Source organism: Python bivittatus, unplaced genomic scaffold, assembly GCF_059951505.1.
Source record: "Python bivittatus isolate LINGU-HERP-01145 unplaced genomic scaffold, Pbiv_v1 ctg000070_np1212, whole genome shotgun sequence".
Classification (NCBI taxonomy): domain Eukaryota; kingdom Metazoa; phylum Chordata; class Lepidosauria; order Squamata; family Pythonidae; genus Python; species Python bivittatus.
Window position 1 is genome coordinate 2,440,936 of NW_028277034.1, and position 13,708 is coordinate 2,454,643.

Consider the following 13,708-nt stretch of genomic DNA (forward strand, 5'->3'; position numbering starts at 1 on the left):
CCTCCTCTATTTTCATATTTCTCAGTGTGGCCTAGAGGGTGATTCAAATATGCAAGTTATGAAACTTCCTGAAGGCACTCTTAACTCTGTACAAATACTGTACTAGCATTTTTCCTTGAAGATCTGTGGCAGGAATTTACTTGGCTCTAAACGTTTTCCAAGACTGCTCAAAATGAGCATATTTCTCACAACTTCAACGTTTCAAAAAGCTTCAGGTTTTCAAATTGAACCAATTATTGATAAGATTCCATCTTTTAATCGTTAAAAGCTTGAAAGGTAATCCAACAGACCTGTTGCAAATACTGATAGATTGCACTTATGTGTTATAATCAAATGATCAAATTATTAAAGCTCGAGCAATAATTTGGAAGCACTAGACTCAAGATTATTTGCCCTCAGTTGCTGATTTGCTTATTTTAGCTGATCTTGAAAAAGCGAAGTAGTTCGTGCTCCGGTGGAAGGCCAGAGGACATGCCAGGGCAACTGTAGCCAGGAACAAGTCCAGAAGGGAGGAAGGGCAAACCATCTTGCATTGTTGCCAGGAGCCGCTCTTCAAATTAGCAGTTGAGCACTGCCTGGAGGAGTCTGCACAGATCTGCGTGGGACAGGCGACCCTCAAGGACCGTCGCTTCGGACCCCAGTTGCAGTACTGTAGTTGGCGATTAGGGCAGATTTCGCAACTTTCCAGCTCTTCCGCCCCTCCCTGCCAGAAAACCACGTGAGGCTCCGTCCTGCCAGAAGAGCGTCACGTGACGCATGTGATTGGCTGGCTCGTTCTTCCCTCCCCGGCCGCGTCAGCTCAGCAACTTCCTCTTCGAAGGTGGGGCAATCGAACTTGCTGGTTTGGATTCCCTGACGCAAATCCGAGACCGAGCGGGGAATCTCCCAATCACGGAAGGGAATCGGGGCAGGGGCGGGACGTCGCCAAGGCTTCGGTTGCGTGGCGGAAATACGACCCGAGATGAGCGGCTGGGTTTGGTTGCACGATCGGCGCGGTGGAAGAGGCCATGGCGGCGGGGCATCGTCCGTCCACTTCCACCTCCCGCGGCCGCTCTTTCTGATAGCGAGAGAAGCCGGCCGGGCTCAGGGACGGGAATGGCGGGGGCCCCGCGGCTGCGGCCGCTACTCTGGCTGCTGGTGGCCGTGGCCTTCGCCGCCTCCGAGCAAGAGGCCGGCCGCGAGCGAGACCTTCCGCCTCAACAGGAGCAGCAGAAGCCGCCGCCGCCGCCCCAGCAGCCGCAACCGGTCGTGCAGGGGCCGGAGCTCGCTCGGGCTGAGGTGAGCTGAGGGTGGCGAAGAGCGGGGTGGGCGGGAGGCGATGCCGAGCGGCCGCCTTGGAACGCGGTGCCCCCTGAGGGCTGGACTACAACTCCCATCATCCCCGAAGGCCCAAGGGGAAGCCTCGGCCGACGTTGGGGGCGGAAGGACCGGATTCTGCTCATCGCTCCTCCTTCCTGCCCAAACGGCGGATTGTGGCCCTCCCGCTCCGTTGCCTGCTCCGCGGTGGGGCGAAACGTGGCCGGTAGGCGCTGAGGCGTGGGGTGAGAGAAGCCTTTTGGAGTTACAGCCCACACGAAATTTGATTGATAAATGCATGCATGCATACATACATACATACATACATACATACATACTTATTCCCGCCCCCTAAGTTACTCTGCCCAGTTCTGTGCTCCCTTTGGTTGTAATTTTTACGTTTCTTAGTCTTAAACGCCTCACCTTATGGAAATTGTAGGCACTGCGAGGAGGAGAGGCCTGTTGGTCTGTGGTAGGAAAAAACCGGGAGTCTGATAGTGTATCCAACTAACAGCAGTTTATTAAAAGGCATCAGCTTTCCTGATCAGCAGCTCACTTCGTTAGAGGTGTAGAGTGCTATATGACACATGCTTAGATTGCTTTGCTATTTATATGCATCTTACCAGTGTGCTATAGGGAAGCAGTATTTGTAATTTATGGTTCATATCTTCCCAAAATGGCTGTTTAAAGATTTGTTTTACACTTTGTATATTGGAAGAAAGTGGTATTGCCTCACCAGGTACAATACTGTCTACCACATAATTTACTATTTAGTTAGGTTGATTTGGAAATAGTGATGTTGCCAAATTATACAATCAAGTTAGCTCACATATTCCAGACCATTGTGACCTTTCAGCAACCTTGAAAAGTGGATATATTTCAGTGATTTGATTTGATTGTTGCAAGATAAATGACAGTAGTTCAAATTCTGTTACAACAATGTTATTTTTTTCAAGTTTCTGTTAGAAAGTTCTGAACATGCATGATAGCTTGTTTCAGAGTGTACAATGACCATAATTTGTCATTTTATGAATACACCGGCTCATTAGTTTAACCCATATACCTGAATGTTTTTCTAAATAGAGATAATATAAATTTACTGATTTGTATAAATTTCTTAATTTCAGTTGTGCTGAATTAAGCATCTTGCCACAATACCTGTGTAGTGTTGACTGTTCAGCAGCTCTTGGAACACAATTTTGTGTTCATAGTCAGATGGAAAAACATTTCTATTGCATTCATACATTCTTTAATCAGAGGTTTCATTACAAGTTCTAAACTATATAAAAAAAGTGACCACCTTCATATTAAACACTTTTTAAATCATAAGTTGAGGCTTAACATTGCTTAAACAAAAAAGAATGACCAACTTAAATTTTAATATTGATTATCAAATAGCAGGGAGAGTGTGTTTTTTTAAAAAAATGATTGTGTAGTCCCAAGATAGTTTTGTCTTCAAAAACAAATGTGAATTGCAGTTTTATGCACTCTTTCATCTACAAGTTGGTATTTCATAATATTCCAAATCTTCACCTTTAGTGATTGTTGAGTCATAACTGACAAAGAGCAGACAAGGTAAAACATGTTGGATATATTTGCACACCATGTGTCATGTATTTGCATGATAAAATCAGCCTTTATTTCTGAAGAAATGCAGCACCTGATCAGAAATATTTGAGACATACAGGAACTAGCTTTCTTTGTGATCTAGGACAATATATATACCTATTTTTTTTAATAAAAGAAAATACTTAGGATGTACAGTATAACTGCTAAAACTTATTTCACACATTAAAAATAAAACTTGCAGCTGTATTACTTTTCTTAGAATTCTCTTGGTATTTTTATCTCTGTGTTAGGATGTGCGTTCAGCAGATATGTTCAAAAAGAACATACCTTTGAACAATGAGATAATAAAATGACTCTTGGATTCAGCAGGTCAGCAATTTAGATGAAGAATAGTAGAATATTGATCTCAATTCTGGTGACAATTTAGAAAAGACTTTGCATTAGAATCCCAGGTATCTGAAAAGAGTGCCTGGCTTGAAACCCAAATGTCAGTGTTCACTCATTGGTGTGGTCTGCCATTGCTCCTTTCGAAGTAGTGTCTGGAAAGAGTATGGTTTTGATTGGGAGTTTGACTGTGAAACTCCTTTAAGGAGACACGTCTAATCCCTCTGGCTTTAATCTCTCTAAATAGAGAGCTGCAAGTTTTATTTTTAATGTGTGAAATAAGTTTTAGCAGTTATACTGTACATCCTAAGTATTTTCTTTTATTAAAAAAAATAGGTATATATATTGTCCTAGATCACAAAGAAAGCTAGTTCCTGTATGTCTCAAATATTTCCGATCAGGTGCTGCATTTCTTCAGAAATAAAGGCTGATTTTATCATGCAAATACATGACACATGGTGTGCAAATATATCCAACATGTTTTACCTTGTCTGCTCTTTGTCAGTTACGACTCAACAATCACTAAAGGTGAAGATTTGGAATATTATGAAATACCAACTTGTAGATGAAAGAGTGCATAAAACTGCAATTCACATTTGTTTTTGAAGACAAAACTATCTTGCGACTACACAATCATTTTAAAAAAACAACACGTTAATCATTTTACTTTATCAAGCTATTTTTTATGAAACCTTTACTGTCTTTGCTATATCCATTTGTGAAATTTTATATTACATGTTACTCATTTGTGAAATATAATATTAGTTGTTATGGATGTTTATATTGTATGTAGTCACAAATTCAGGGATTGCCTAGGTGATCATAATATTATAAGAGCTAGAAGGGGCCATTTAAGATGAATAATTCCCTGGTCAGTACAGTACTGGAATTAAAGTCAATCATGACATATAGTTCCACTGCTGAACTACTCTTACTGCTAGGAAATTTTTTCTTGATATTTAATAGTATTTCTTTTCTGTTACTCTAAGTCCTGTATTTTGGGGCAATAGATTTTGATGACCTTCTGTGTGACATACATTCAAGTACTTGAAACAACTATTGTATGTGCTTTCAGTAGTTTTTTTCTCAAGACTACACATAGTTAATTGCTTCAGGCACTCCTCCTAAATAATTGTTAGTATGATGAGTGAAAGATAAGTAGAAATTTGTTGGAGTGACTATTTATCTTTGAAGAAATGCAGCTGGATGACAGTTAAGGGTAAAGTGCCATAACAATATACCGTATTTTTCTGACAATAAGACGCCCCCATGTACAAGACGACCCCCACTTTTCCAACCCCAAATTAAGAAATCAATATTTTAAAGATAGTGCAGAACACATTTTTATTTAGTAATTAGTTAACATTTACCTGATACACTCGGTGGGAGGAGGTCCAAACCGTCTCTCTGCAGCTCTATTTCCATGCTCTTTTGCATAACTGATTACATTCAATCACGAGTGAAACTGCCGATAGCTTGTCTCTGCAAACAGCCTTCCTCTAATTGGTTTGTTCAGCATCAGCTGACGTCAGTTACATCAGGCTTGTGATTGGAGGAAATCTGTTTGGGAGACAAGCTATTTCACTCGTGATTGGAGGCTAGCAATAGGAGGAAGCCTCTCTGCAGAAACAAAGTATGGGCAGTTTTGCAACCACGCGATTCTCAGCTGATTTCCTTGAATAAGACGCCCTTCAATTTTTAGGGTAAGGATTTTAGAAAAAAAGTATCGTCTTATAGTCGGAAAAATACGGTAATGTGAAAAATAGAATGCCAATGAATCAACATCTGAAGTGTAAATTATTTCCATATTTTTGTTTCAGCTTTGATAAATAAAAACCTTGATGAAATAGTTCACATTAAATATCAAGGAGAATATGTGATCAGGAGATGATGATGATGATTTTATACTATATTCAATTGTATGCCACCTGACTCTCAATGACTTTGGACGACATACAAGTTTATGCTCAAAGAAGTCTTGAATACAAAAAAATATTGCAAGAAGTACTCTTAAATTTGTAGTTGCTAAGAGTTGACAGCAATTTGAGGCATATAATAAACTCCTAAATTTAAAGCAAATACCATATATACTCACGTATAAGCCCATCTGCGGATAAGCTGACCCTCCAATTTTTAATGAAAGTACCATGAAAAATGGGCCACCTGTAGAAAAGCCAACCCACATCTTTCATGGTATTTTAGTTAAAAATTTGAAAGTCTGCTTATCTGCAGATGGGCTTATATGTGAGTGTATACAAGAAATATGGGTACAGGTAGTCCCCAGTTTAAGAACGAGTTCTGTTCCCAAGGTCTGTCCTTAAGTCAAATTTGTATGTAAGCGGAATAATAGTAATACTGTATAAATAGTATTGTATAATGAACTCAAAGCATTGTGTACTTAATTTTTCTGCAGTGGGCTCCGTTCTTAACTATGGGTCATCTTTAACCTGGGCGTTCTTAACCCATGGACTACCTGTATTTTAAAGAAGTATTACTGTATATACTCACAGATAAGCCCATCCACAGATAAGCTGAACCCGATTTTTTGGGTGTATTTTGGCGCCTAAAATTCTTGGCTTATTCACAAGTATGTACGGTAAGTAAAGGGTTTTAGAGCTGCTAGCACACTATCCAGTGGATTGCATTTTTCTTTTATTTTTAACTGTTGGCATGATAAGGAATTGATTTCCTTAAAACTTCGAATGAAAAACATGTTATTTTTCTTTTCAGAAAGGACCTACCCTGGTTGTTCCCATCCATTCCGTTAGTGAAGATTCTTTGGATAAAACTAACCTAGGATTCATCCATGCATTTGTGGCTGCTATATCTGTCATCATTGTTTCAGAACTGGGCGATAAAACCTTCTTTATTGCTGCTATTATGGCAATGCGTTATAATCGCTTAACGGTCCTGGCTGGTGCTATGCTGGCCTTAGGGCTCATGACATGTCTATCCGGTTAGTGCTTTGTCTTTTGTATCCTGGAACATATGGCCTAAAGGTGAAATCCAGAATGTTGATATATGTGAAACATTTCAATGTGAAAATTTTCAGTTTAAACTAAGTTGTTCCATTTTATCAGAAATGGTCCAGTGCCATTCTGACATTATGGGAACTGTTGCCAGCACAAAACAGAGCCATTCTGAATTCTGAACACTTCCAGAATGATGGGAAAAGCATTGGAATTTGAAATATTTTGCACTCCACTAGAGGAGCCCTTCTGACATTTGGAAGGCACCAGCGACCATTCTTTCCCAATGGCCCTTTGGCCTGGGATGAAGAGTGGCCATTTGGCTTGTGTTGTTCTATTAGTTTTAATTGTTTTCTTTTTACTTGTAAATCACCTAAAGTCTATATCATTCGAGCAGTCTAAAAATTTTATGTAATAAAAAACTACTCTCTCTATCCCCTATTTGTGATATGGGGACAATTGCTACTTCATATGGTTATTGTAAGTTAGGATTAGTGCAAAATATCATGAATGAAATATTTTGGCTATTCTAAAGAGCTGTATAAGTGTTAATTTTTATAAACTGACTTTTTCTTGGACCAATTTCTCTGGATTTCAGTGGGGTAGAAATGTGGGAAATAACATTTTGTGTACATTAAGTCCATGGTATGAAGAAGTTATTTTATACAGGACTTCCTGAATTAACAAAAAGTGGTTAGGCAGTAGAAATAAACCAAGTCTGCTTCATGGAAAACCTGAACTGTTTGCTTTTCTGTTCTTAGTTTTATTTGGTTATGCTACCACAGTAATTCCCAGGATATATACCTACTACGTGTCAACAGCACTCTTCGCAATTTTTGGCATCCGAATGCTTCGAGAAGGCTTGAAGATGAGCCCAGATGAAGGTCAGGAAGAATTAGAGGAAGTTCAAGCAGAACTCAAAAAGAAAGATGAGGAAGTAAGTTAAAATTTATAATGTGAATGAATGCAACTATAGAATACCTAGGTGAAAGCAGGAAGCCAAGGGAAAATTCTTAGTTATCTTTGTTTCTTCTTAGAATTTAGCCAAATTAGATGTTATTGATTTCTAAGAATCAGCCCTTGCATAGTGACTGCATAGCGAAATATATTAATAACTGGCAAAAACTAACTCATGCTGCAAAATTGTAAAGGGATTTTAAAAGGGATGGCCTTTTAAAAATTGATTTTTCTAATTAAAATTCAGAAATGCAGAGGAAGCTTAACAGTTACCACTGAGCTATTGTAGCAAATGCTAGGTAATAGATTCCAACTTTAGTTTTGGTTGAAGGATCCTCCTAGACAGAAGATAAAAATCACATTAGGCTGTTTTTTTAAAAAACAGTTATTGGACCATTATCTTGCATTTAGTACTTCTTAATGATGTTAGGGCTATACAGAGATCCAGACTGAAGGAGAAAAGGTGATTCAAAGTGCCCCCATCACTACTTCCTTAAATGAAATGTGTCTTTGCCATGTTGGTCCAGGAAAAGAAGCAGCTTCCTGCCAACAGGTACAACCCTTGTTTCCTTAAACAGTTGGAGTCACCTTTTCACCCTTGAATCCAGATTGCTCCACAGCCTTAATCAGTATTTAGGATCACTAAATCAGGGATGGGGAATGAGTGACCAGATGTCACGGAGTTACAACTCAAAGCCACCCTAGGTATCATGACTAGTGATAGGGGCTGTTGGATCCTATAGTTAGATAATTTCTGGAGAGCCACACATTGCTCATCATTGGATTACCTGGATGGATGTCTGAAATTAGCAGTGGATCAGTCTTATTTCATTAAGACATCTTCTCACCCATTTCTGGATATTTTTGTTAGTATTTATATTGTCAGTATAATGCTGTAACACTTGTTTTCAGAATTGCTTCCATTTGTGATTATTTCTGGAATCCAAATTGTAGACTAGAATTGGCATTTCACTTTAGCTCTGTTTTCAAATCAGATTACCCATTCCTTTATACTCTTTTGATATTCTGTTTCTGTTTACAAGAATTGTAAAAGGAGAAATATTTATATACAGCATAAACTTCAGGATTTAACCACAGTTGCAAGCCTAGATTAGTTATAGCAACTTTCTAAGTCCTGCACTCATCACTGTTATGATAAAGTATTAATTACTTAATTGATAGTCTGCACATTGTAAATCTGTATATCTATAGTATTCACTCCTTGGATCTGACTGTAGTTTCCCAAGTTTTCTGACAGCTGCTTCTTTTCCTAGCTCCAGAGAATGAAACTGTTAAATGGGCCTGGAGATGTAGAAACGGGTACAGGCCCTGCAATACCTCAGAAGAAATGTCTGCATTTTATTTCTCCAATTTTTGTGCAAGCATTTACTTTAACCTTCTTAGCTGAATGGGGTGACCGCTCTCAGTTGACCACCATTGTTCTGGCAGCAAGAGAGGTGAGTCAACTGTATAAGAAATGTACGTGATCAAAGGTTACAGAACAAAATGCTCAGGATCTAATTGGTATTGATAGATTAATATTATGATTCGAGCCTTAAGCAGCATAGTAAATCTTTTTCTCTTGGGTTCTTGCTTGCAGTGCTCAGGTTTCTGGTCAGTTTTTAAAGGGACAGTTATAATGCATGCCCTGTGGAGTGCAGTCAGTAGATTTGAAATATCTGAAAAAGGACATGAACTTGCTTACGTCTACACAGAAGACTGATGGGACCTGCAGTCATGGGACTGCTTTTGAGACCCAGGAGTTTTTGATTTTATATTCTGTATGTTAAATTGTTGCTTCCATGGAAGTTACCAGGCATAGCAATGACGATGAGTCAGACACAAGGGCAATTCACAGTGACCTCTGTGAAGACCTGGAAGTGCAAGTGCTGCTATGTACAAGTGCTGTTATGTAACTAGTCAAGTTTTTTGGTTTAAAATTAATACATTTTAATTGCATTTTTATTGTGTCCAATTGATTTAAGCTATATCAGAAAAGAAATATGGTTCTCCTCCTGCTGCTGAGGTGAGCATTTAAACTGAGTTGGAACAGCACTTTTTGTTTCTAGTTTTCTCCTTTAAATGATCGTGCTATTTTCTGTTATTCCAGGAATGACACTCTAGTGAAATCTCTCTGGGTATTAACTAAGGGTGGATGTGGCTGACAGTACATTCTCTGTGTGTTTTATCTGTTTGTGGCCTTTGGAAGTATCAGTGCATCCTTCCTGAGCAACTGCAGTATCAGCAGCTTTTAAACTGCACTGAAATCTGTAGCTTTTAAACTGCACTGAAAGTTCTTCTTACGTCTTTGACACAGGACCCCTATGGTGTGGCAGTGGGTGGAACAGTTGGGCATAGCTTGTGTACTGGCCTAGCAGTGATTGGAGGAAGAATGATAGCACAAAAAATCTCAGTTCGAACTGGTAAGTTCTTGGCAGGAAAACAAAATTTATCTATTCTTTGCAAACTGAAAGGGAAGATGAGTTATTTTCTAACCAAGAGATTAAAACTAAAGTGAATCTCTATATAATTGCTTTGGATATGTTTTCAGTTCAGTTCTGTAGGTGAAATATTAAGAGTGCTTGTAACTCTCTTGCATGAGTCTGGAGGTTGAGTCATGGCAACTGGACTTCTTTTCTTTTTGGTAGAGACATTTCACTACTTGTTCAAGCAGCTTCTCAAGAAGCTGCTTGAACAAGTAGTGAAACGTCTCTACCAAAAAGAAAAGAAGTCCAGTTGCCATGACTCAACCTCCAGACAATTCCACCTGGATGACTGAGAATCTTCATAAACATCTCTTGCATGAGCACGAAAACTATTTAGAAATGCATGTGTCGGTACTCAAAAATGTCACAGGAGAATAATATATAGCTTGCACGCTGTTAGTCCTTGACCTATTACTATTTGTTCAGCAACCATTCAAAGTTATGACAGCGCTGAACCAATGGTGGTTACCGGCTCTCTGAGTACTGGCTGTCCCAACACTCCTGGGGCCACATGATCACAATTTGGGCATTTGGCAACTGGTTCGCACTTATCACTGGTTGCAGCACCCCACAATCACATTATCACCATTTGCAGCCTTCCCTGCTGACTTCCCCAGAAAGTCAATGGGGAAGCTGGCAGGGAAGGTCACAAGTTGCTGGGATAAGTTTCCCCCATCCCCAGCCCCTCTGCATTTACACCATGCTGGCTACTCATGCACCCCTTCACATCCTTGCACATGCTCCCTGACCCACTCCGTGCCTCTTGCACACCGTCTCTGACCCGCGCCCCTCATGCACTCTCCCTGACCCACACCTCTTGCACACCCATCACACCCTCCCCAACCCATGCTGTGCCTCTCACACACCCCTTTGCACCCTCGTGCAGCCACTCCCTCCCCTACCCGGCAGCAGCTACTTACCTGCCTGACAGCCTGAGACTTGCAACTTGCTGCCAGCTTCCCCACTGACTTTGTGGGAAGCTGGCAGGAAGTTGCCTCACCTAATGACCATGGGATTCAGTTAACGATGGCAACCGGGACTGCAGGGATTGCCATCGCTAAGTGATGCGGTCGCATTTTATGACTGCATTGCTTAGCAACGGAAGTTCCAGTCCCAATTGTCGTAAGTTGAGGACTACCTGTAATAATACAGTTTCAGTCTCCCTCTTCCCCCTGGAAAGGCATGCAAAGACTAATGTCATCACTAGCAATTCTGTAGATTTTGGAAAGTGATCCATGAGATATATTGTGTTAAACACCTGCTCACATGCTTCAGTTTTAGGCATGTCCAAAGTGGCTAATGCATGAAAATAAAGCCATGTGCTTACTATTTTGTTAAATTAGTTGATAATTGGTTCAGTAAAACTAAAATGGGTCAAATCTCTCCATCTACTATATTCTGTTAAGTTCATGCTCATTATTTAGGATGGGAGTTTCGGGGGGGGGGTGGAATCTGTTTTTAATCCATTGCCAGTCAGTGTGAACAGGATTGAACAGATAAGAGACTCCTAATCTGTCATGCTACTTCCTATACTAATTTTCCACTTGGTTCAAGATCACCTTCCCAGATTTCTCTCAAGTTAACCACTTACTGAAAGTATTTTGTTGTTTAGTCTTTCTTGGGGAGAGGGGAGGCAAAAGATGTTATTGAAAGAACTCTGTTAAAAATCTTTTTTTTTCTCATTTATTTTATTTGTTCAATTTATACAGCCGCCCATCTCACATACATGACTCTGGGTGGCTTACAGGGTTCAAAACACAAAAAAAACCCAATACATGACCAAAATCGTAGCAAAAGACAATTAAAACTTTAAAACCATAAAACCTATTAAAACCATTTAAAAAAATCATCTGTGGTATGGGAGAGTGCATGTTTCCCATGAAAGTCATCCAGAGAGATGAGGTCTTTGTAGTTCAGATTTTGCTGAACTATACAAAAATCATTTGATGTAGGTTATTTCCTACAGTATTTAAACACTGAATAAGTTTGCCATTTATAATTTCTTGACTCTGAAAGTGTTGGAAATATATGGGATGAAGGTTGTTTTGGGGTGTCTTCATTGAGAACAGCTTTGTAAAGATGCTGCAAGCACCAAAAGCTGCTAACAAGAAAGGCATGAAAGTAATTTCCAGAGTACAAAAAAGCCTTGTGAAATTTTGTCTTTTATATAGTTTCTAACCACATGGTCCTTCTCTCCCCCCCCCTTTTTTTTCTTTTACAGTGACAATCATAGGAGGCATTGTTTTCTTAGCATTTGCATTCTCTGCACTATTTATAAGCCCAGATGTTGGATTTTAGCAAGACGTTTTTTCTTTTCCTTGAAATACAGGAATTAGAACCAGTGACTCTGCCTTTGGCTTCCTGTATATAATGTACAGCTACTTAGTCAAACAAGCACTGAAGATGGGATGCTGTAACTTTTATAGTAACAATTAGTTTCATATATTTTGTAGATAGTCTCTTCTGGACACTTACATGATCTATATATTTGGGACATGAATAATGTACATTTGCTTACTGTACTGGCTCAGATAAACTGAGGTCCACCTCCTGAAATTTTGTGGAGTTATTTTATCTACAGATGCCCAAAAACCACTGCTGGAAAATCCCCTCTGATTTTGTTGCTCAAGCACATGGTTCCACAATCAGAAATGAAGAGCTATTCTAATGACTAACTCATCTACTCAAGACATTGAATGTGGTGGACTTTGGAAGAATCAGGATACTTTGATATAGAATGTACTAATTCAGAAATGGTCTCAAAATACAGAATCCATCTAGATATTTACAGATCAATTTTTTTGTATTTATACTGAACGTTTTCAGATTAAAATATTCTTAAAGTGGTCACTGTTTTCTTTTTAGTAACTATAATATGGGAGAACATGGATAAAACTATCTCCTATTACAGAAATGTGATTAATATGAGTTCTGGCTTCATTCAGAGGAAAATGTGTACTGTTCAATATTTTATATTTTTATTGGTTGTAGCCATTTCTTTTGACTCCAGTACCTTTGATGGACAAATATTTCTGTGATTTCTCATGATTGCTATTGTTTTTAATTTAAGTCATGCTACTTGTCAGTTATGGAAAAATTATTATAATTTGACATTGATTCGCTTCACCTGCATTGTTCTAAGCTGTGCCATGATTTTGCTTTAGCATGTTGTGTGGACTCAGCCATTTGGTACATAAACTCTGGTCTATAACTTAGCGTTACATGCAAACCCAGTCAGGCATAACATTTAACAAGTCCTGGCTTAATGTAATTTGTGGATCTAGCCATAGTATCTGAGGCACCAGATTCTGCTGCTAAAGATGTTTTACATAAAGTATGGAACTGCAGCAATATGGGGAAACACCTTCCCCAAATTAAAGCTTTATAGCTCCTAACCAAATTAATATTGCAATATGAAGACTGAGATAATAAGATTTATTGGAGAGTTCCAAACATGATCTCCTTTTTGCCCTACAATGTTGGCATTTTCCATAGTTCTAACAGCAGAAACCATCGAAAGGGGGCTGGGGTTAAGTATAAGGGAATGGCTTTGGGTTCAAAGGGTTCCCCTTGCTTATGTCATGTGCCTGACATAGGGAAGAATTTAGATCAGCTATTTTGCTGGTCTAAATATCCTTCCATTGCTTGGGATTGAATTAATTTCTTGAAGGTAATGAGAACAATTAATGCTGTTCTTATTTTTGATCTGCTACCAGCAGGATTCTGGATTTGCCAATTGCTGTCTCTGAGCAATAAAGTTGCTCCACTTGTAGCAAAAAAAGGAATCTAGGCTGTAAAAGATGGGTATCAAGCTGGAAAGATTGCTTAAAAATAAATTCTTTTGTAAAGGTGATGTTTTACTGCTTTTATTCTAATCTTTCCTAAGAATGAGAGTCCTCTAGTAATGCTTAATGTGTGCAGCTATTTCTTGAGGGTGATTCTGAGGAGGGGTTTACCTTTGTATAATACCTTTGATAAGGTATATACCTTATAATACCTTATACCTTTGATAAGCTGAGTTATCACTGTATTTTTAAGTATAGATGC

The 13,708-nt window shown here is 39.1% G+C and overlaps 1 protein-coding gene across 1 annotated transcript; it reads left to right on the forward strand.

Moving 5' to 3' along the window:
- The first annotated feature begins 952 nt into the window (after window positions 1–952).
- Window positions 953–13,514, forward strand: TMEM165 (transmembrane protein 165). The gene is made up of 6 exons (XM_088130866.1): window positions 953–1,278; window positions 5,980–6,205; window positions 6,980–7,155; window positions 8,450–8,632; window positions 9,493–9,598; window positions 11,883–13,514. The coding sequence occupies exons 1-6, from the start codon at window positions 1,096–1,098 to the stop codon at window positions 11,957–11,959; spliced, it is 951 nt and encodes a 316-aa protein (XP_087986992.1). The 5' UTR covers window positions 953–1,095; the 3' UTR covers window positions 11,960–13,514.
- Window positions 13,515–13,708: the final 194 nt, after the last annotated feature.

Excerpts from the sequence above, each read along its gene's own strand:
- TMEM165 (XM_088130866.1), top strand. The coding sequence starts at position 1,096 with ATGGCGGGGGCCCCGCGGCTGCGGCCGCTACTCTGGCTGCTGGTGGCC. Across the intron at positions 6,206-6,979 it reads GCTCATGACATGTCTATCCG|TTTTATTTGGTTATGCTACC; the intron begins GTTAGTGCTTTG and ends TTCTGTTCTTAG. Across the intron at positions 7,156-8,449 it reads TCAAAAAGAAAGATGAGGAA|CTCCAGAGAATGAAACTGTT; the intron begins GTAAGTTAAAAT and ends TTCTTTTCCTAG.